At 43.3% G+C, this 23,725-nt stretch overlaps 1 protein-coding gene across 4 annotated transcripts in view; it reads right to left on the bottom strand.

The window, feature by feature from the left end:
* KLHL29 (kelch like family member 29) overlaps positions 1-23,725 on the bottom strand; it is a 577,596-nt gene that overhangs the window by 257,248 nt on the left and 296,623 nt on the right. For all 4 annotated transcript variants that reach the window (XM_048499196.1, XM_048499205.1, XM_048499182.1 and 1 more), the window contains 2 exons: positions 2,993-3,134; positions 1,148-1,690 (listed from right to left, as the gene is read on the bottom strand). In XM_048499196.1, coding sequence (XP_048355153.1) covers positions 1,148-1,690; positions 2,993-3,134 — 685 coding nt within the window. The remainder of the gene's footprint in view (positions 1-1,147; positions 1,691-2,992; positions 3,135-23,725) is intronic.

Genomic DNA, 23,725 nt, shown 5'->3' with positions numbered 1-23,725 from the left:
CAGTGAACAGTAAAGGGCTCAACATTGGGGCCCTGTATGCTTCCCATATTTAGAGTAAGAACTGAGGAAACCCATTTCAGTCTAACCCTTCTGAACGTCTGTGACAAGAAGTCCCTAATCCACAAACAGATTGAATGAGAGTCCAAGATCCACAAGTTTGTCACCAGTCTTTTGGCGTAGATTGTATTAAATGTCATAACTAAGTCCTATATTAATACCTTCTGTTGTTCCAGATGCGATTAAAGCTGTGGGAGGCTAATGGCAATGGCGCCCTCGAGAGATCTATTATTAGTCCGACATGCTTAACTGATGTTTATCAAATGTATCTGGAAGGCAAGAACTAATATGCCTATGGACCAGTTTTCAAACACTTACGATGATGGGGTGAGCGCCACTGGCTCCATAAATAATGAAGATTGTAATAATAATAATAATAAATAATATAATGTTATTATGCTGCCTTTCGTCCCAATTAGGGTCTACCAGGTGGCAAACATAAAAACACTGAAACAAAAATTCAGAAACACTTAAAATTTTCTGGAGCAAATGGTTATTTTCTACTGTGCTAACAACTGACCCCCATGCAAAAAAAAAATTCAGGGGCTCCAATCAGGTGTGAATAATTCTATCCAGAGCTGAATGGAACTCGTGAGTCCAAGTCTTCCCTACACATTAAATGGAAGGAAATTCTCTAGAGCCATTCAAACCACTGAAACCAAAAACCACGATTCAGAAAGAACACGGTGTGACTTACAAGTAGATGTTCCTCAAAAGAAGTAAAAAGAAACGGTAAGGCTTAGACAACAGCTGTCTCATGCGCTTTGAGCAGTGAATCTCTGATTACTTGAGGTACCCTATAAAGTGTCAGTCAGTGCCAAAAAGGAGTTTTCTTTTCTCTTCTCATAGGAACTAGGCTGTCATCTTTAATTCACGAAGAGCTACCACAGAACACAAGACAGGAAGCCGATGCTGGAATACTGGTCCAGGAACGTCGACACTGTAGATGCTTTAATGGACAAAGCTGCCCCTTATGCAGCTTCCTAGAAGAACCCAAATTCTGCAGCCCCGTGCGCTCCCAAGACAACACATAAGCCCCTTCAGTATCAAGCACCAAAAAAAAAAAAGGAAGAGCCCTAGCCTAACTTACCTTTCGGGTGCCATGGGTCTGTGAACTCGTACTTCCCGACACCAACTGTCCGTAGCATCTGTACCCCATTAGTGTTGTCCTGACTGCCCGTCTGGTTGGGAGGAAGCTGAGGGGCAGCCTGCCCATTGGTAGCTGGAACGTTATTAGGTAGGGCAGCCGAAGGCAAAGCAGGTGACGGCGGAGGCAAGATAGGACAAGTCATGTGACCGTTCCCTACTGTATTGTGGCCCGGGTGAGTCACCTGACCCACCCCAGTCATAGAAGACATGGTGATGGAGTGGCTGTTAGTGTACAAAGGCTGGCTTTGCAGGTTCACAACCATGTTACTCAGAGGCTGTGAAGGCTGCTGCTGAAGCTGGTAATGAGCTGGCATTAATGGAAGCTGGGGGGTGACGTGTGGAGGGAGTGAGGGTGTAACTCCAATGACAGGGGCTTGGACGTTCACTGCTGGGCTGAAGGCTGGAGGCTGAGTCATCCCGTATGAGTGAGTGATAAGAGCTGGCTGGTTACCTGCTGCAACAGTTGTAACCCATGGAGCTGTACCTGGAAAAAGGAAAGCTAGCAATAAGAACAATTTGGGTAGGAAGGGAAGAGCTAGAACAGTGGAGCCAAACCTATGGCACGGTTGCCAAAGGTGGCACTCAGAACCCTCTCTGTGGGCACGCGCAAACAGAGTTGCCCCCCCCCCCCACATCTAGGCTGGCCTGGGCCACTGGGCTCAATTATTAGCATTAAACCTAAGACCAAATTTTGGGGAAGAAGCGTAGGTAACCCTGTTAAGCGCTGTTAAACCCCACTGATTTTCATGCAAAGAACCAAAACCCAATCCTTTACCTGGGAGTAAGCTTGGTTGCTGGAAATGGGCCTTGCTTCTGAGTAAACCCTCCTAGGGTCGTGATTCACCCATTGGAAGAGATGCACGGTTGCTTCAAAGCAAAGCCACCGACTACCACCAAGCTTACTCCCGAGTAACGCACGCCTCGGAGCCAACCATGTTTTCCTAAACTAAAACCTCAGAATTCAGGTTCAATTGCCGTGTTGGCACTTTGCGATAAATAAGTGGGCTTTGGGTTGCAGTTTGGGCACTCAGCCTCAAAAAGGTTGGCCATCACTGAGCTAGAGTAACCGTAGTTCCTACAAGTGCTGCTCACATTTTTCAGAACGTTTCCTGTTATCACTGTAGAGGTCTCCTCCCTCCCCATCCCTTTTATATCCCAGAGACTGGTGAAGGGGGTCTGGAACCATTCCAGACTAGTAAGTGCCTGAAAACATCACAAAATGACAGCGCAAATTTTTTTTTTTAAAAAACCCAATCAGCTAGCAACATGGCATGTTTACAGCATTATGCATTTTCAAGCTTTCTTCAGCTTAAGTACAGGCTTCCAAGAAAATTAACCTCTTTCCTCCAATGTGTTTTCATGGCTTCCTGACAAACACTTGGCGTGTATAATAACGGTGTTCCAGCCACTACAAAGAGATTGTAATTAGGAATCTGGTACTGCTGCACACTGTACGATATCTGTCTGGAAGGTGCAAACCGTTTCAAATGGAAATAAAGGTCTTCGACAATATCTCCTTTTAAAATTTTTAAAACATCCTAGCTGAGACACAGAAAGGGTGGAAAAGGCAGCTTTGGCAAACTTGTGGGAATCTCAATACATTGATATTAGCCTTGACACAAGAATAACCTGAGGGGGTCTTTACAACTAGGAAGGCAAGGCGGCTGCGGTGTTAAGGAAAGGACTCGTGATAAAGTCTTATTTAGAGAGGTAATTGGAGAGGGCATATTAAATTTGCTTTGAACAATTTCCCACTGCAGAATTACAAATAAGACTGAAAGCATACCTGGATTTTCAGTCTCCCTCATCTGTTTAGATGGCGGCTCATCTGTGTCCCAGGGTGTAGACTGATTGATGGGCGTCTGTCCCCATCTTATACTGGTTGCTAATCCTTGAGGCTGATTCTCCGTCTTGGAAATGCAAGGTGTCTGCAGAGAAGGAGACAAAAACTCATATTTATGGAATCCTTTATGGCATTTTGCAGGTTTTTGTAGAAGTTTGTAGCTTTATATTGCATTTATGCAATAAGATTCAAAGAGGAGTCAATTGTAATGTTTGTATTTTACAGACATCTGTTAGATCTAGCATGAGAACAAAAATCCATTGTAAACCAATGATTAAAAAACACAACTTCTTTCACTCCCAATCTAAACACAGGGCCACAATTTTTCAGATCACAATGCGACTTTAAAGTCCTCTGTGACTCTGGTTTGACATTTCACATTAAGGTGTCTAATGTTCACTCAACACATTTTACTCTCTTTTAGAAATCAATTGCTCTCCACTTACAACTGTCGAGCATGTTCACCTGTTTGGATTTTCTTTACATTGGACTGGGACAAATTACACTAAAAGAAGCTCTCGTTATTCACCAGTCAACAATCCTAAACACTGAATCATTAAAATAAGACTGCGCTATAAAACCCTGATGCAAAAATGCTTATACTGGCAATACTTCAGAGAAGTGGAAATGACTGTAAAGTGCCAAAAAAAATGCAAGGATCACTAATCATAATGTGGAGGAATAATCAGAAAGTCAGTTTTGTACAAACTATTATACAAAATAAATTATTCAACAAGACAATCCTTTGGTTCTTCAGCTCCTCCTTATGTTTTTGTGGGTGGGGTGAGGTGAAAGAGGATATCAGAACTGTAAAAGAATACAACCTCTTTTAATTTAAGTATAACTTAATTACTGAGGAAATGACAGTTTTATTTCTTTCTTAGGCTACAACTAGATATTATGGGAGCCTCCTAGCAACCTCTAAAAGTAACAATCTGTGACTTTTGCTCCCTTAACACATGATAAACAAACAGTGGACATTGTCACACTGACAGAATCCCGTCTTCTGCAAGCATCAGCCAATTATGTGGACAGAAACAAGGAAGCTCACAATAGGCAGATGTCACAGTACAAGTTTTGTTTTATTACAGACTATCCGTACCCGGCTACGCATTGCTGTGGCCCAGTCTGGTGAAATGGGAAACATTGAGAAAATGAGAAAATCCCCTCCCTCCCCTCCGTTGCATGCCACCCCTCCCTCCCCTCCTCCTCCCTCCGTTAGGGTGGGTGTTCCATGTCCAGATGGCGGGCCCCCTCCCCCTCCCTCCCTTGCATGCTCCTCCCCCCCTTCCCTCCGTTAGGGTGGGTGGGCCATGTGCAGATGCTGGGCCCCCTCCCTCCCCTTCCTTGCATGCCACCCCTCCCTTCCCTCCTGGCCAGTCTGGTGAATTGGAAACAGTGGGCCAGTCTGGTGAAATCGGAAACATTGAGATGGAATCGTAAATTAGCAAGTATAGTGTGTGTTGTTGTTATGTCCACCAGATGGCGCTGTTTGCAAAAAACATGGTTTTACCTGTCACAGGTCTGACACCAGTCTCATACTGTAATAGTAGGTATTTAAAAACACGCGCGTATTTGAATGCAACGTTGTGTCAAAATTTCAAACCAATCGGTGAAGAGCTTTTGGAGATTTAAGATTTTGAACAAATGGACATTTACATTTTTATTTATATAGATTATGGCAGGTGGGAGAGTCAGTCAATTTTATTACGGCCATTAGGCCAGCAAAAGGCAGGTGGGAGAGATGGTGCTGGAACACAGTTGCTACATAACATATTATTGATAGAGACCCATAAGCAAAAAAGATAGATTTTTGCTCCCAAAGAGATTACAATCAAAATTTGAAATTCCTGATCCAGCAAAGGGCCCAATTCTGTACGGAGATTTATTATTTATATTTATTTATTTATTATTCTTATATCATGCTCTCCCCTGTCTAGCAGGGCTCAGGGCAACTAACAACACATACAGATACAACGATAATAAACTTTAAACATTGTATTTGTGTATAAAGCCTTAAATGGTCTGGGATCCACACTCCTACGAGACCATCTCTCCTGGTATGTTCCCCAACAATCGCTTTGAGCTGTGAACAGTAATTTACTGGTGGTCCCTAGCCTAGTTTGGTGGAACGCTCTGTCCAATGAGACCAGGGCCCTGTGGGAGGTTATGCAATTCTGCAATGCCTATAAGACAGAGCTGTTCTATCAGGTGAACGGTTGAGGCAGCTATGGTGTCATCAGGACTTCCCCTTTGTGTCTCATTTCCAACAAGTCCACCGCCAACCCACAAGAGTTTTGGATACTGTTTCATCACCATCTGGTGATAATTATAACTGTAATTTATGGGAGTGTTTTAACGTTTTTAAACACTTTAATTTGTTATATAAAATGTTGTGAGCTTCCTGAGCCTGGAAGCAGAGGCACAGCCTAGTAAATCCAATAAAACAAACAAACAAACAAATAAATAATAAAACCACAACAATAAAATGAGTAGGTTATATCTAAAACTGTAAAAGATGGCTCTTAATAATTAAAATATCAGAAGTTAGTAGTACAAAGGACTCCTGGGAATGATGCAACAGCTAACAGCAGGTTAGGTTGGATCTAGCCAGTTTTTCATTCAATCTCATCCAGTTCTTCTCCTTATTATTGCCCCATTCCATGAAGCTTTTGCCCATATAGTTAGTGGAAAGTGCTGTCAAGTCACAGACCACTTATGCAGTCCCCATGGAGTTTTCAAGGCCAGAGATATTCAAAGGTAAATGTTTTCCATTGACTGCCTCTGCATAGTGACTAAAAGTTCCTTGGTGGTCTCCCATCGAAGTAGTAATCATGGGTGACTCTGCTTAGCTTCTGATGAGATCCAACTAGCCTGGGTCATCCAGGTCAAGAGTCATTATCCCTAGCATACACTTTTTTGTGGTCAAAGGTCTCTTATCCTTCTCTTACTAGGAGAAATAATTGTTTGACTTAACCTTTATATATTAGCAGAGGAATAGCTCCAAGGGGGAGGGGGGGTACGACGCACCGGGTGTGTGCCCCTGTGGGAGTGTGGCAGGGGTGTTCTGGGGCGGGGCGGGGCGGAGGACACACCAGTGCACCGGGCGCTTTCCCCCCTTGCTCCATCCCTGTTTATTAGTATGATTTTATTCCACCTATCTTCCGTGGGCAGACTTCCCTCCTCTATTTTACCCCTACAACAACCCATTTAGGTAGGTTATGCTAAATGAGAGTGACTTTCGCAAGGCTTCACAGTGAGCTTCATGGCAGAGTAGGGATTTGGACATGGGTTTCCCAATTCCTAGTCAGAAGTTCTGAACCTCTCTACTCACTACACTTATGCTAACCACTACATCAACAAACAGGATCTAAATAAGCACATTCCGCATCAACAAAATAATCATTCTTATTTCAGGCATGAATTTGCACAGGACAGGCTCATGAATCCCAGTATTTAATGAACATAAGAACATAAGAACATAAGAACAAGCCAGCTGGATCAGACCAGAGTCCATCTAGTCCAGCTCTCTGCTACTCGCAGTGGCCCACCAGGTGCCTTTGGGAGTTCACATGTAGGATGTGAAAGCAATGGCCTTCTGTGGCTGTTGCTCCCGAGCACCTGGACTGTTACAAGTATCGGTAATCCCAGATCAAAGAGGATCAAGATCAGTAGCCATAACACCACTTCTCCTCCATAAATCTGTCCAAGCCCCTTTCAGAGCTATCCATGTTACTGGTCATCACCACCTCCTGTGGCAGCATAATCTTCCAAAACACCAATCACACGCCATGAAGAAGTGTTTCCTTTCATTAGTTCTAATTCTTCCCCTGTTATAATGAATGCCCCTAATTTATATTGTGGAGAAAGAGAGAAAAATTTCTCTGTCAACATTTTCTACCCCATGCATAATTTTATAGACTTCAATCATATCCCCCCTCAGACGTCTCCTCTCCAAACTAAAGAGTCCCAAACGCTGCAGCCTTTCCTCATAAGGAAGGTGCTGCAGTCCCTCAATCATCCTCGTCGCCCTTCTCTGCATGGCTCACTAGAACTTAGTGCACACATCTAACATATCATGATTAAGTTGTATTTATCTGAACAGAAAAAAGCTGTACCTTAAGACAGAATAAAATCACAAAACTTAATAAGGATGCTACACAATACAACATTTATTATATTTTTAAGTCTGAATGTAAAAAATCATGACTAGAGTAGGGTTTTTTTTATGAAAAACAAAATGATATTTAATATTATTTAGGGTCTGTGGCCTTGGTGATAAAATCAGCTGTTTTACATATTCAGCAAGTTATTTGAGGCTATAAGATAAAAAGGAGTGGAGAATATGAACACAGAAGCATCCATTTTCAATTCTAAATGATTTGTGATGTTCACTGGCCATTGCTAAGAGAAGGCTTCATAGAAACCACCACAAACTCGACAGAAACTAATTGATTCTTCGACATTTTTCCCCTCTAGTTTTCAAGTTATATGCTTGTTTTAATTAAATAAGGAACACATGGAGGTCATGAATTGCTTGCTTGTAAGTACTACCAGGTGTCCATTAAAAAAAAAACTGGTCAGATGACTACAGAGGCAGAGCTACCAGGGGGCAGGATATGTGTGCACTGCACCGGGTGCAGCCTGGGAAGCCAGAAAATCGCCCCCTGTGGCTCCCCCACCCCCTGCCACCGTACACTTACCTTTGTTCATCCTGAAAATGCAGCCTGGAAAAGTGGCCTGTTCACTTGAGTGTAAAAACGGCTTGATGGGAACTACATGTCACGGGCTGGCCACAAAGGTCTCCTGGGAAGTGTAGTTCCCACCAGGCCATTTTCAGCCTTAAGTGAACAGGCCAATTTTTCCAGCCTGCACTTTCAGGATGAACTAAGGTAAGAGTATGTGTGTGTTTGGGGTGGGGTGGGGTCTCGGGTTGGGGTGGAAAAAGCAGAGTGTGCACCGGGCAGAGTATGGCCCAGCTATGCCTCTAGATGACTATTTGGTATGAGAATACAACCTCTCAAAGGTTGGAATTCGAGGGGGTTTGAAGTGGTTTAGTTATTGATAAAGGGAAAGACAAGGAATGCCCAATAGACCAAAGGTGACTTGACAGCTAAAGAATCCTCCTAGGTATGCTCCAGAAAGGGAAACAGAGAAGAAATCGAACAATATCAGGGAAAACAGGATGTGTTATTTTGGGTTTCTGTATCTTTCCTTGTGTCTGGTTGGCTTCTAGAAAATCCAAGTGGCTCCTAGGTCTTGGAAACACACCTGCCTTTTCTAATATCAGTGCAGCCTAGTCATGTATCCCTTATATCAGCGGTCTACAACCTGTGGCTCTCCAGGTGTTCATGGACTACAATTCCCATCAGCCCATCAATTGGCCATGCTGACAGGGGCTGATGGGAATTGTAGTCCATGAATAATGCAGACCCCTGCATTATTCAAACAACAAGAAAAATGGTTCTCAAAGATAAGGTCTGAACATTTTGAGTCACCTTTCTTCAAAATCTTAATCATTCAGGATTGGGAAAAGGGCATCCATTGTCCACCCATCTATTGTGACATGAATCAATAAGTGGCTTACCGGCAATAAGAGACAGTAAGAGGACCAGTTTCTGAGTAGCCAATCACATAAGCCTATTCTAAGCACCATTCCACACACAGGATTATTTGAATCAAGTGTCCTTAGCATGCAATCACTAGTCAAAACAGGATGGATACAATTATTGTGTGGTATCTCCGACCAGTTCCCAATAGTTACATAGACATAGCAAGGAAGTAATTAGCTTTGCAGTCTCCCCAAAAGTAGTCAAGTACTTAAAAAGGGTAATACCTGGATCAAGTAGGTAAGGTCGCCATATATGCATCTCAGGCTGGAATTTTGACCAAACTGACTTGTTATATTACTGCTAATATGAAACAATGCTGCTAGGAGAAGGGAATCACTGGGAAGGATGATTCCTGAGATTTCCTCTTTCTAGGCAGCCAAGTCGATATAAAAATTTCACAGTTCAGCTCACTTTTTTTCTGAAGACATAAAAACCTGTTTTCCCTTCACCATCACACATGAGATTATATCTGCCCATTTATGACTCTCTGCTCACTTATGGCCACATGACACTTCAAAATCTGTTCTCCTGGAGATATGGTATTCATTTCCACAGGGAGTGTATTGACAGCATTGAGGAGGTATAAAGTTTTCAAGATGCTGTCTGGTAAAAATTAAAAATAACCTTTGCCAGCAAATCTAATTTTGCTTTATCCCATATAGAACATTTTAATATACCTGAGCTTAGCACATGGAGTGTAACCAGCACCTAGCAAGCATAAAAACAAGAACGACTGAAATCTTCCTAAATGCTCCACCGCGTTTATCTGAACAAAAATATACATAACAATATGCCATTATCCTTTAACGAACAGCAAGTATCACAAATGTCTTTTCTGAATAAAATGTTGTCCATTTCCCTACATTCAGTCATTACTCTGACTCTTTATCTACAGGGACTCCGTATGTGGATTTTTTCACACAAAATTAATTAGGTGTGGCTGTTGCTCTGCCATTATGGACTAATTTTAATTATTTTGAAAATGACTTAGAAGGACACTCAGTCTAAACCATGCGGAACTCCTGAGAAAAGGCAGAGATGCCGCAGAAACCACAGTCCTGGCAGCACACACTGAATTTTCCTGGAAATGGGGGGGAAGAAACCACACAAAGGAGAAAAGAAGGATGCAGCAAAAGGCACAGATAATGGCTGGCCCCTGGAGAGGTGTTCACTGTGCACAAGAAACAGGAAGATGGAATGAGCAGAGCTGCTGCCTGCAGGTAGGAAACATCTGGCAAGTGCTTTACAGCTGCAACAAGCACGCTGATTTCTTCATCCTGGGCAGAGCAACATATCCATGCCAGGGTTGAGAAGCAGTTTGTGAGGGATGAGGCAAAAGATACAACCCAGTGACTTCAGCTTCCAAATACATAGTAAACGTTCCTGAGCAGCGGTAGCAAGAAAATCCCACCCTGGGACTTCTGTAGGAACCAGCATGGCGTAGCAGTTAAGAGTGGCAGATTCTAATCTGAAGAATCGGGTTCTGTTTCCCACATGAGGCGTGCTGGGTGAGGTTGAGTCAATCTCTCAGAACACTTTCAGTCCATGTGGCTCATGCAATGGCTAGCTATCTCCAAATGTCTCTTGCTGTAAGTCAGCTGTGACTTGATGGCACTTTCCAACATCGCCAGGGATTCTGCCAGACTGCAGAAGCAAAATAGTGCCATGATCATCAAGACACAGACAGTGCTTCACTTCCCTCCTTACGAAAGGAACATTTAAGTATTGGCAGAAGGGACGGAGCGAGGGGGGAAAGCGCCCGGTGCACTGGTGCATCCTCCGTACCGCCACTAATTCTCGTCCTTCCACACGCCTACCACGCTCACTTTCCAGCGCATGTCCGGTGACGTTGTGCCTCAGCTAATGCTTTTGTGATCAGCAGTGAAATCTTTCAAGTAAGAAGAGGAAGGTCACTTTCAACCTGCAACTGGGGCATGCCTATGTAAGGACTGAGTCTGTGCCATGTGTGCCTACCTGGTGAGAGACATAAAAAAGGTAGTGAAAGATGTCTGACTAAAGACAATCTACTTGTCTACTTGTGCGGTGCAGATGGAGGAGGCATCTCCTCAGCTTCAGGCCACATATGGTCACATTACCAAACTTATTGAGAGTTACAGTTATACAGAAGAATAAACAATAAGAAGAAACCAACTGAAACAATACTGGCTGAAATAATTACATATAGCCAGACAGGACCTGTGGCAGATTGTTTTGGATCACAGAGAGTCTTCTGGGCTGGTATTTAAACCTAAGAGCACTAAAAAAATGTTCTGAGGAAGTGTTTTCTACAGGAAAGTCTGCACTCAATAGCAAGCTTATGGTGTGATTTGTCTTTGGGTTTGCAAGTCGCAAGTCATTTCTGACTACAAGCTCTGGGATACAAGATTACTTTAAGCTAATTGTGTGTAAAATGTTGCTCGTCATAACTTAGTTTGAGCTTTTGTCGATAAAAAAGTTGTAAGTCGTTACTGACTACAAGCCTCTCAGATGAAATTGTTATCAGCTCATTTTGTACAAAACGTTGTTCCTGTGACCTCATTCCATTTGGGTTGTTTGTAACTGTGATTAGTGGTGCAGGGGTTTAATTAAATGAATATGTAATTATTTTGGCCAGTATTGTTACAGTTGGTTTCTTCTTATTGTTTATATGCATATGGTCATATGCCAAACACATAAGCGCACTAGCACACGTGATTGATTTGATCTAACACATACCATTGGATTATTAAGGGTAATATTATCTAACTGTCTTGGGTCATCCCCTGCAGAGTGATGAGTTCTCAGGGGATGAGCAGAGCCCAATAACCGCAGACCAGGTTGGGAACCAACAAGGGCTGGGCTTGGAGCAGCATGGCCCCTGCAGGCTTTACAAGGTGAACAACAGGCAGGTCAAAACTCAGAGCCAGAAGTGCATCCAGCCCTGCTCCAGTTGAAGAGACTCAAGCACCTAGCTCACCTGAGCCCATGTGCCAACAAAAGCAGAGGCGCTGGGATTGGTTGCAAATTAAATGGAAAAGGGCATGTCTGCTAGCTCAGGGAAGGCACCTTCTGCAGCAGGAGGAGGCAGAGGCATAGCTGGGCCAAACTGCACCCAGTGCGCAGTCTATATTTTACGCCCCTGCCCCTCGGCAGCAGCTTTGCCGCTTCACGGCGTTTCTTCCCACATCTTAATTTAAAGGGTTCCTTTCTTTTTCCTAGAACCTTTTCAGGCTGAAAAAAAAGGCCTATTCACAGTTCAGGCTTAAAAACGGCCTCATGGGAACTATACTTCCCAGGAGACCTTGTGAGCCTCAAGGTCTCCTGGGAAATGTAGTTTCTCAGGCTGTTTTTAGCCTGTACTGTGAACAGGCATTTTTTCAGCCTGAAAAAATTATAGGAAAAGGAAAGGAACTAAGGTAAGTGTGAGAAGAGGGAGAGGCACCGCAGGGGGGCGGGGGGAGGGGTCTGGGGGCGATTTTCCACACCCCCAGGCGTGTGCCCGGTGAACTGCACGCACACCCGTCCCCTTGTAGCTCCATCACTGGGAGGAGGCAGAGTCTCCTAGCATGAATGATGAAGCCTAGCATGCTGGAAGACCCTATATCGGCAGGTTCACAGAGCATACCGGCCTGGACACAACAAAGCATGTGACTGCTGCAGCGCTTCCTCTGACTTGTCGATTCTGTGCATTCTGACCTGGCTTTTGGACTGGACTCAGCTCTTTGCAGTAACCTGATACCTCTGCCTGGCAGCTCAAGTCCGGACACTAACCTGACTGGCAGAAGCTCTTGAAGGTCTTCAGACGTTTCACGCTAACTGATCCTTTTGAAGTGGAAATGCTGCAGTTATAACGCGGGATCTTCTGCATGCAAAGCAGTTACTTTAACACTGGGCCAGAGCCCTCCCTAACAAATAACATTTCATGGAGCTGCCTTATATTGAGTCAGACTATCGGTATGTAAAGGTCAATACCATCTACTGGCAGCAGCTCTCCAGGGCCTCACGTGGAGGTCATTACATCACCTCCTGTCTGATCCTTTATAAACTGCAGAATCTGGGGAATGAACCTGGGACCTTCTGCATGCAAAGCAGACGAACCGCCACTGTTTTCCTTTGAAGGAACAAAAGGCGTGTGTGTGATTGATGCTCAAAACATGATTTCGGTTATCCTGAAGTATAAAAAAAAGCAATTAGAACAATGTTCTTAAAATATACATTTTTATGGCGAGGAAGCAGGAATGGCTTCTTGATTGTATCCTTTAAATCCCACAAGTGGGGACCTTTTCAGATCCACTTTCCGAATATTTTAGATGAGAAGTGCTCGACAGTAGCAAGAGGAAAAAACCACAGTAACCCGTGTGGTTTCAATGGGGTTATTGGAGAAGGAAATAAGAAAAAAAGACGCTTTTGCTTAGAACTGCAGGGATACTTGCACAGCTTTTTACTGCAGAATTAACAAAAAAAAATGTGCCACATGTTGCCTTTGATCTTGGAAAGTTTTTGAAAACAAAATAAGCTTTAAAATGAGCTTTTAAGATTATCTGTGTGGTGCATGGGGTGGCAATTGTCCTGAAAGGCTAGGGTTAGATCCATTCAGTGGCGAAGCCACCAGGGGACTGCGGGTGCGCAACACACCGGGCGCACCGATTCTGGTCACGTGGGGGGCGGAAAAATCCCCCCAGGCCCCACCGCCCCCCTACCGTGGCACCCACCGCCCCCCCACGGTGGCGCCCCACTTACCTTTAGGAATGGAACATCCCAGAGAAGAAGCCTGTCTGCGTTGCAGGGGCTCCTGGGAAATGTAGTTCCCATCAGGCACAGGCAACGCAGGCAGGCTTCTTCGGCCTGCTCCTTTCCTAAAAGTAAGTGAAATAAAGTGCCACAAGGGAGGGGGCTGCCGCAGGGGGGGCACTGCAGGGGGAGGCAGGGGTGCCATGGGGGGAAGGCGAAAAAGACAGAGTGTGACCGGGTGCACTCTGGCCTAGCTACACCTCTGGATCCATTCCTTGGAAATATATTAGTAATATGCTTTTAGCCAGGACCCCTCAAATAAGCTCTCCTTCCCCAAGAGGTTATACCTGCTATGACAGGGGACTTTCTGCTGGCAGCCCCCTGACCCCTGCTACCGCTTGGTAGGCCATTGGGCAGCAGGGGCAAATAAGGCATAAACTGCTGTAATGGTGACAGAGTTGCAAGGCACAGTCTGGCAACTGGTGGGATGGGGGACTCCAGACTGAGGGGGGATTGGTGTCCCAAGAGCAATGACATCAGAAGTGACATCACTGTGCCAGGGGAGATAGTCTAGCATTCACCCCAACCCTATGGCTTAATAATAGTACTGGAACTGACATCGTTACACTGGGAAAGCTGTTTATGCTCCCCCTCCACTTTGTGGGCATTTCCTCCCACTACCCAGCTCAGTGATAGCAAGCAACAGGAGCTCCCTTCCCCCAAACAGGTAGATGGTAAGCCTACATCACCAATGTGACATCAATTCAGAGGAAAACCCAGAACTGACATCACACCACTCTAGGATTCACATCACTTCCAATTTACCTTGGCAAAAATGTTACGCCATTGCCATGACAACCCTCCCCATGTCCCCACCACAGTTTCCTACCTCTCCCCCAAGAAGCTTCCAGTCAGTAACCCATAAATAGAGGTTATTCAGTCCTTGAGGCAATGTCCTTTTGATTGGAAGGATTAAGAGATAAAACCCCCAATGCTAAAAGCAGTGGCAACCTCCACCACACAACACAGAAAGCATCCTTAAGGTATAACTTTGACAAATGAGTCAGAGGTGGGATAATCCTCTCATTTGTCCAGAGGACTCAGATGGTCCATTTGAACTTCCCTACATGTTTTAAAGATTTTATAAATGTTTATACCAAGGACATTTATTTAATAAGGCAGGAGAATTGTTGTGAAAATCTACACGAAGCCACTAGAAGCTTTTGTTACCTACGGTTGCTTGCTCACTCTGACCAAGTTAGCAGCGTAGCAACTGTGTCTTTGTTTGCTAGATCTTGAAAAATTTAGACTGATGGGATTCACACAGCATAAACTTACTTCCCTATAAAAGCTGCACATTTCTGAGAATAGTTTCCCTCATTGTCACAGCCTCTGCTGCCTTCAAATTTCGGTTTTTTTTAACAGTTCCCCTTGTGTAGCACAGCACAGAAAGCCTTTGCGTCGCTTCTGAATATGGCTCTGTCTCCGCCTCGAGGGAGTTTATAAATCATACATGCTAAACAAGATATACTCCCTTCTGTGCACAGTATCTGAATTTCAAATTTGCTCGGAGCCCTGAGTCGGAACAGATCACAACATTTTCCGTTTCAATTCCATGATCAGCTCTATCACGTACCCTATGCCCCCAAATAAAGTTTTGCAGACACTAGGCCTACTTCACAGTGAGGTAACTAATGTGCGCATAGGCTACACACCGCTTCGGACTGCATTACTTAATGTTGCCAGGGCCGTTTCAGTTTGGGAAAACGTGAGGGAAAACGTAGCAAGGAGTCAGCGAGAACTAAATTGTAGCTGAAGTAATATAACTAGAACTAGATTATTCTGGAAAGCCATCTTTTACACTGCAAAGGACTCTCGGCAGCCACTGTGGAATTCTGATTTCCATTCATTCTCCCTGTCCCATGTATGGTAAGACACTCAATCTGATGTCCAGAGTCTACATGCACCAATTAGTTATTTATTCTGTACAAATTCTTTCCACTAGTCTTCTTAATGATTTGACTGTACCATTTCCAACCAAGTACCCCGTAGAGCAGACTAGTCGTGACATAATGGAAGTTCTTATGACATAACCTGAATCTTAATTATCATCTCTACAATTTATTATAGTACACAGCTACACTTTCTACACCAGGGGTCCCCATCATGGTGCCACAGGCGCCATGGTGCCTGCTGACCCTTTGTCTGGTGCCCGCCAAATATTATTAGGAAGCGGGTAAGACCAGGTAGGGCAAGGCTTCTGATTGAATACTGGAGATTTGATTAGTAGTGCAAAGATTTTTAAATGTTGCTTTGGCAGCAGCTGTCACCAAACCACAAAGATCTGTACTGTGTTACCAAAGTTAAGTTGTGGCAATCATTTTGTGGCTGGCTCTGCCACCTGTAGAAGCCATTCTGTGGTGGTCATTTTGTTCCCGTGCCCACCATGCTGTGTCAGAATTCCAAATGTGCCTGCAGGCTCAAAAATGTTGGGAACTCCTGTTCTACACCATGCTATAAATACAAGTAACAAAAGTCTGTACATCATTGTGTCTGCCAATAAAAATACTTAGGGACATAGGTTGCAGATGGAGCTCTTTAGGGGATAAGTCATGGGATTCTGTTTACATCAAGGGATTCATGGATGCAATTTCCCTCAGTTGAGGGGCCCACTAAACCCAACATGGCAGATTCTTATATGGAAATTATATGGATATTGTTCTCTCATGGCCCACTAGCCTTGTGGCTTTTTGTGCATCAAATCATCTGGCCTAGAGAGGCACAGAAGCATACATCCATCTTTTGATATAAAAGCCATAGGCTCGTGATTTAGGCATGGATTTCATCAGGAAGTTTTGAGAGGAAGTAATTTGGCTACCATAAGAATTCAAGGGGCACATTAATCAGGGTTCTGTGTGATGGAAGATCACACAGAACCCTGATTAATGTGCCCCTTGAATTCTTATGGTAGCCAAATTACTTCCTCTCAAAACTTCCTGATGAAATCCATGCCTAAATCACGAGCCTATGGCTTTTATAGGTCCAGGCTATTTTATAGGCTTTTATAACTCCTCAGGTCCAGGCAATGTATAACAACCCATGTTTTCAGGTTAATAACCCCCTTTTGGTACCTTCTTCACAATGAAGACTTCTTTGGAAATCTAATGAAGTACCAAGGAAAGGCAATGAGCCCTACTCCTAGCCACTGTCAACTGGTCTGAGTCATGCTGGCAACCCATGTTAAATCAATTCTATGCAGCTGGACACCAGCGCTCTTCACCATTATACGATCTATGTATTCCGTATCAGTCCCTCTTACAATAGGAAGCTTGCGTCAGTAAATGATAGGCCAATGTCTGCCTCGATCACCAATGGAGTCTAAGAGCCTAACGTTCCACCAAATGTACTGAAATGCAAATTTCACAACTAGACATCTGGATCTTGAATGTTGGACCATTGCCATTGTTCATCTTAGTTCTGCACCAATTTGGACCAATAGCACTGGATCTCTTTATGGACCCACTTAAATTTAGGTGCACAAAAGTGCTTACCAAACTCTCAGTTTTTGCATGCTGTGCTCCTCAATCTTCTTCCACCACTGCTAACACTTCTATCCACTCCTGTCTTTTATATTCATCATTCATTATTAGTCAGATGTACAGTCACTCAGACATCCCTCATGCCATCCTCACCTGGTTAGGGACACCTTCTCTTTCCATCCCCTAAAGTGATCCCTCTGCATTTTATGGTCCCTTTTGGCAACTTCTGCATAGTTGTATTTTCTCCAGATGAGTTTCTCTCGACAAATACAATTTAGCTCAAAAGTATGAGTATTAGCTTAAAGTAATGCAACTAAACATAAGAACTGTGCAAGAGTTAATTTTTTTATTGCCACATGCAAATTGCTATTGTATTGCAATAACTGAATATTACTGTTTAGAATCAGTTTTGTAGCGCTGCCATTTTGTTCCCCCTTTTCTATTCTGTATCTTGATTAATAAAAGTTATTTTCCAGTTAAGTATCTATCCCCTTCTTTCATTCCATGAGAGACTGAAGAACTTTGGGAGCTGAGTATAAGATTAAAACAATCCCTACCTTGGAAACCCATTGTGACAGACAGCAGCTTTCTGATGAGTTGTCCTGGTCACAGAACCCTTTGATTGACAGAGAGTTCAAATGGAATTCTAAAGATGGCAGTTATAGAGCTCACAGTTGGAAATGGACAGTTATAAGATGGCAGTTGACAGAGTGGGAGATACAACAGAGAGATGCAAGCAGTCTGTAGAGCATTGTCCTCTGGAGTGATAGGAATGCACTGTGGTTTAGGATCAGGAAGGATCCATAACCAGTGATAAAGGGCAACAGCTTTAGTGTTGAGAGGGTAATTCCTAAGCATCTAATGGGAAATAGCTCTAGGGGGAAAAAGTGATCCCAGACTAGTTTAAAAAAGAAAGCTGCAAAATTGTTCATATGTTCCTAACTTCTCCAACAAAAGAACTACTTTTTAAAGAAGCTTATGTTTTGTGAAACAAAGCAGTGACTGCCAAGAGAAATCAATTTCAGTATTTAATAAACGTATCAACACTTGTCTTAGTTATCTCTGGTGTATCTTTACATTCTCCTCAAAGCAGACAAATAAAACCATTTTAAGCTTTAAAAAAAAGCCCTTTTAAGTGTCCAATATTTCTGAACGTTACATAAACAAAAGTAGTCCTATATGTGTAAAGAACACTGTTAATGTGACTGCCCTGTCATGGGGCTGTCACGAGATTAGACTGGAGAGGTCCAATCTAGCATCTCTTACTGGGTTCTTCTCCAACCAAACACTCCAAACTGCCAAGTTTCAAAGGCTTTATGTCAAACAAAAATAATAAAAATATCCTTTTACATAGATTTCTTAGCATAGCACGTTCCTTTTGATTCCCTCGTCTTTATCTCGGGAGCCCATGGCCCAGAGATGGTTCTCTGGCCAAGTCCCGAGGTGGAATCTCCCAAGTCTTTGTCCTCACTTCCCAGGAAAACTACCCTCCCTGCCATGAGGCAATCTAGGCTTTGATGTTTTGACCATTTGCTTACTGGTAAATTTGCATAGGCTTTCTGGTTCTCCACCCAGGAGATCAAAGCTATCTATCATGCTGGTGTGAGTTTGCCTGTTGGGAGTTACAAGGTACAACTTCCTCACAGGGACCAATCTGGATAACAACATTGTTGGATGGATTGAGGTAAGAGTATGAAGCCGTAGGTGCGCCATCTCATTTAGCCATTAGCAAACCCCCACCGAAGTTGAGGAAAGTGAATAAAATACAACTCTTGCATGGAGAACAGGATCACTTGAAGCATGCTGAATATTTGAGCTACTCCTGTGAAATAAGAAAGCTTCTGTCTAAGGGGTTACCTTAACCATGGAGCACTTTCACAGAAGATTACTCACAACCCCAAAACTTACCACAGAGCCACACACAGCATCAGAGACTCCCCCACTTTATTTTCCCAAGCTCACAGGGGCTCATTGCCTTTCCTTGGTACTTCATTAGATTTCCAAATTTACAGTAGAGTGCAAAGAAATTTTGAACCAAAACATTACAATCCACGAATTATCTCAAGTCATAAAGGGATTGAAAAAGAGAAACCCCAGGGCCAGATGGTCTGACAGCAGAATACTATAAATGTTTAGAAGAGAAGCTAATTTTACCTGATGTGATGAATTAAATAAGTAAAGACCAACATGGCAAAGAAGCGTACATTACTATGATTCTCAAAGAAGGGAATGACCCAGAATTACCATAGTCATATAGACCTATATCGCGGCTGTTTGTGCATTACAAACTGTTCACAACTATTATGGTGACCAGAATAAGAAGATGTCTATACATGTTAATTCACAAAGATTAGACAGGATTACAAATTGAAAAAGAAACATGTTAAGGTGATCCATTATCTCCATTGCTGTTCATTTTTGGATTAGAAGTTTTGGCAAGAGAGATAAAAAAAGATTAAAAAATCAAAGATTTGAGTGTCGATGGGGAAGCATGCAGATGATATAATATTAACCATTACTAATCCACAAATATTTGATGAAGTAAGTAGAACAATTTGGCTTTTTTCAGGTTGTAAAATTAATAGAAAGAAAACAAAAAATTATTTTGAAATTCGTAACAAAACAGGAAGGCATTGGTAAAATTGTAGGATGCAATATTACTTCAAATTGTGGCAAGAGGTGAAAGATGAAAGAAAGGAAATACAATGGTTATTATACTTCCAAATAGCTTCAAGATTAAGAAGAGAACTGAAGTAACAGACAGGGTACTAAAGGAGTTGACAGAATTTGACATAGAAATTACATAACAAAAACAGCATTTGTAGGAAGACTATATAAGCGTCTACTAAAATATGATACTGAAACAGAATAAGTGAAAGAATGTGAAATGGATGTAAAATTTCAAGAAGAAATATCTTTCCAACAATGGAAATCCTTGTGGATGAAATATATAAATTCAAACTTGCCAAACTTTGATGGAAAACTGGTATAAGATGTTTTACAGCTGGAACATTACTCCAAAAGATACTCAGAAGATGAATAAAATTTTTAGAAGAAGCTGTTGAAAATATCAAGAAGAAAATGGATTGTTTTACCATATGTGGGAGATGCGTAAAAGAGTGAATTTTTTGGGGAAAGAAATACATGCAGAATTCCCCCCCCCCACACCATTTTTTAAAATTTCTACCACATTTTTTTACCAGAAATTCTAACAAAAAAAATTATCAGCAAAATTGCAAGAACTATTTTTGTATTTGTTAACAGCAGCCAGGGTGATATTGGCATTTGAGATGTAAAGCAGAAAACTGTCCTGACCCTGGAATGTGGGGAGATAAGTGAACACGCTACCGCGGCAAAGCTTACCAGCCTTGTAAACAGATGACTGGAACAGGAGTTTTATGAGAAATGGAAGTTATATTTTATGTATTGTGCTGATATGCCTTAATGATATCTCTTGTAAATTAGAAAATCAAATGGTTAATTAAAATGTAAGGGATACAGGGCTTTATACTAATATTGATGGTAAAATAATTTAATGGTGGAATTAGTGTAACTTATGGCTCCATCCAAAGGGGGTGGGGCCGGATCTGCTTGTGGAAGCAGTGTGCACCTGCACAAGTGGATTCACCCTCCCTGGGGCACTTGCCCTGATGGGGAATATGATTGAAGTCTATAAAATTATGCATGGGGTAGAAAATGTTGACAGAGAGAAATTTTTCTCTCTTTCTCACAATACTAGAACCAGGGGGCATCCATTGAAAATGCTGGGGGGAAGAATTAGGACTAATAAAAGGAAACACTTCTTCACGCAACGTGTGATTGGTGTTTGGAATATGCTGCCACAGGAGGTGGTGATGGCCACTAACCTGGATAGCTTTAAAAGGGGCTTGGATGGATTTATGGAGAAGTCGATTTATGGCTACCAATCTTGATCCTCTTTGATCTGAGATTGCAAATGCCTTAACAGACCAGGTGCTCGGGAGCAACAGCCGCAGAAGGCCATTGCGTTCACATCCTGCATGTGAGCTCCCAAAGGCACCTGGTGGGCCACTGCGAGTAGCAGAGAGCTGGACTAGATGGACTCTGGTCTGATCCAGCTGGCTTGTTCTTATGTTCTTATGAGGGCTGATTCCACTGGTGTGCGGTGGCAGCGGCCCTCCCCAGGGATGCAGCGCTGGACGCTGTCAGCATCCCAGGCCCTTTGCTGCCACTGCCAGCATAGCAGGGGTGGGCTCGGGGAGTGACCAGGGTGCTACACTGGTGGGGGTGTTCGGTCGGTGGCCAAAAGGCGACATAAGTCCATTCAGCCCAATGGAGATTTTTGGGCAGTGGGGAGACATTTTTAAAGTTCAAACCTCCCCACACCGCTGAGAAGCCTCCAATGGGAACAGTGGGGTGATGCCACATCGGTGCCACAGCTCACTGCTTCTGAGTTTGGAGGGGGCTGCCTGGCTTTTTTATTGCTGTCACTGTATGTACTATAGTTATTATATATAATAATTAGTAGGTATTCTTAAAGAAAGCTACATTTAATAGAATTGATGATTGATACTGAAGGTGTCCTCAAATTTGGAATTTAACAAATATCCATTCTATATCTGGATGTAAACTGTCTTGCTGTTTTTATCTGTAAAGGTTTATCCATTTATTTCTATATTTTATTAACTGTTTAATATAAACTTAATTTTTAAAAAACACACAAAACTCTCAAGTTGCAGATGACATGGCAACCCAGTTTTCAAGGTACGAGACTAACAGTGGTGGTTTGGCCTCGCCTGCTTCTGCGTAGTGATCCTAGACTTCCTTGGCAGTGTCCCATCCAACCACTAACCAGAGCTGACCCTGTGCAGCTTCTCAGAGCTGATGGGATTGGCTTAGCCCTGTGGTGGCGAACCTTTGGCACTCCAGATGTTATGGACTACAATTCCCATCAGCCCCTGCCAGTATGGTCAATTGGTCATGCTGGCTGGGGCTGATGGGAATTGTAGTCCATAACATCTGGAGTGCCAAAGGTTCGCCACCACGAAAGCAGAATTACACCCTTGTAGATCAGGTAGTCTCCAGTTCTGCTTAGGATGGAACTGTTACAGAGCAATCCTAAGCGGATATACCCACAAATTAGACTGTGGTTATACAACTCTGGTTAAAAGAACTCCAATTATAAGACTGTGTCTAGCACAAAGCATGATTTGGAATAATGTCTGAAATGGGCCACAGGTTCTCGCAATGCTACCACAAGACATGATTAGTAACACTATCATTGTAACAAGGAAAAGAATTACAGGAATGTTATTTAATGAAGTTAGTGTCAGGGGGGTTATATCTATGTGATTGAGATGCATTCCTAACTCAATGTAACTGCTTAAAGCTACCAATCAATGCTGCTAAAAGGTATATGTAACCAGCCTGCTATATGTTACCACTGCAACCTGGAGCATTCTTTCCTTGATCTTTACTTTATGTCTTCACATACTTTGTAGATAACTAGGCTTCCCCTGACATCCTGGTCCAATGGGAAACAGAGTTGCATTCGTTATCTCATGGGGGCAGGAAGCCAGGTGACTCTCTCTTACTATCTGCTGCCAACCTTGGGGTGCCTCAGCTTCGGGGACTGTTTTTCACAACATCTTGGGAAAGGGGGAGGGGGGACTTGCAATGGGATAAAAGGGATGGCAAAAGCCAGGTTTGTCAGAACTGGCTTTGGTGCTTCGATGCCTCATCAATAAACACTACTGAGCAACACTACAGAGCTCGTTTATTGGCTTAAGGTTCGAGACCCAACAGTTAGTATGTGATGGTCATTTTGTGGGAGGTTGGCCTATAAAGCAGAACTTGAAATAAATGCAACCATATTAAGAAGCTAAAAATAACTACAATTCATCACAGATGTTTTAAATATGAAAAATAATTAGTTTGATTTTTGCAGCAATGGATAAAGATACAGTGAGAAAGAAGGGCCTATAATAATTGAAACAAATTTGTCCCCAGAGCCCCAGAAAAACCACATACCAAACAATTACCTTCATTTACTATGCAATCCTAAAATGGAGCGGGGGACGAAGCCGATTGGAAGTGGGGGAAGGGTTGTGCTGGTGCCTGTGACACCAAAGCTATGCAAAGTGGCACAGATGCCGGCGCAGAGAGGGACTTACCTCGGTGGCCAGCCACTGCAGCATCCAAACCCAGTAGTTCAGCCCTGTGGCGGCAGGCCTCTGCTAGAACAACTTCCACCGGCGTGGAGGGAGGTGCTTCCAGAGGTGGAGTTGACTCTAGTGAGCTCCCGAAAGTATTTCAGCCCGCGAATGACTCCCATGCCGGCAGATGACTTACGCCATTAAAAAGATTGATGTAAGTCGATGTTCCCAATGGGATTTTTCAGGGGGCTGGGGTTTTAAAATTGCTCCCCCCTTCTTGCACTGCCTGAATCGCCATTGGATATGGGTGTGGGTGTATTGTAGCTGCTTACTACCTCCACCCTTTGGATTGGGCTGCCTGTCTCTATCTGGACCATTCTAAACAGAGTTATACCCAGTGGCGTACCTAGGCAAACTGGAGCCCTGGGCAAAACCTAAGAAAGAAAGAAAACAAACATTGGCAGGAAGGAGGTGGATTTAAAAGGAAAATCTGGGGAAATGCCTGCGGTCAGGGGGTGCCTGCTGTCAGGGATGCAATTATTAAGATAGCAGCACCAAAATTTCAGAGTATCTTCGTGAGACCCTACTGATGATACCACCCAGGTTTGGTGAAGTTTGGTTCAGGGGATCCAAAGTTATGGACCCTCAAAGGTGTAGCCCCCATCTCCTATTAGCTCCGAT

This window comes from Sphaerodactylus townsendi, linkage group LG01 (genome assembly GCF_021028975.2).
Source record: "Sphaerodactylus townsendi isolate TG3544 linkage group LG01, MPM_Stown_v2.3, whole genome shotgun sequence".
NCBI lineage: Eukaryota > Metazoa > Chordata > Lepidosauria > Squamata > Sphaerodactylidae > Sphaerodactylus > Sphaerodactylus townsendi.
The sequence above is the reverse complement of the archived record's forward strand: the minus strand, read 5'-3'. Positions and strand labels throughout refer to the sequence as shown.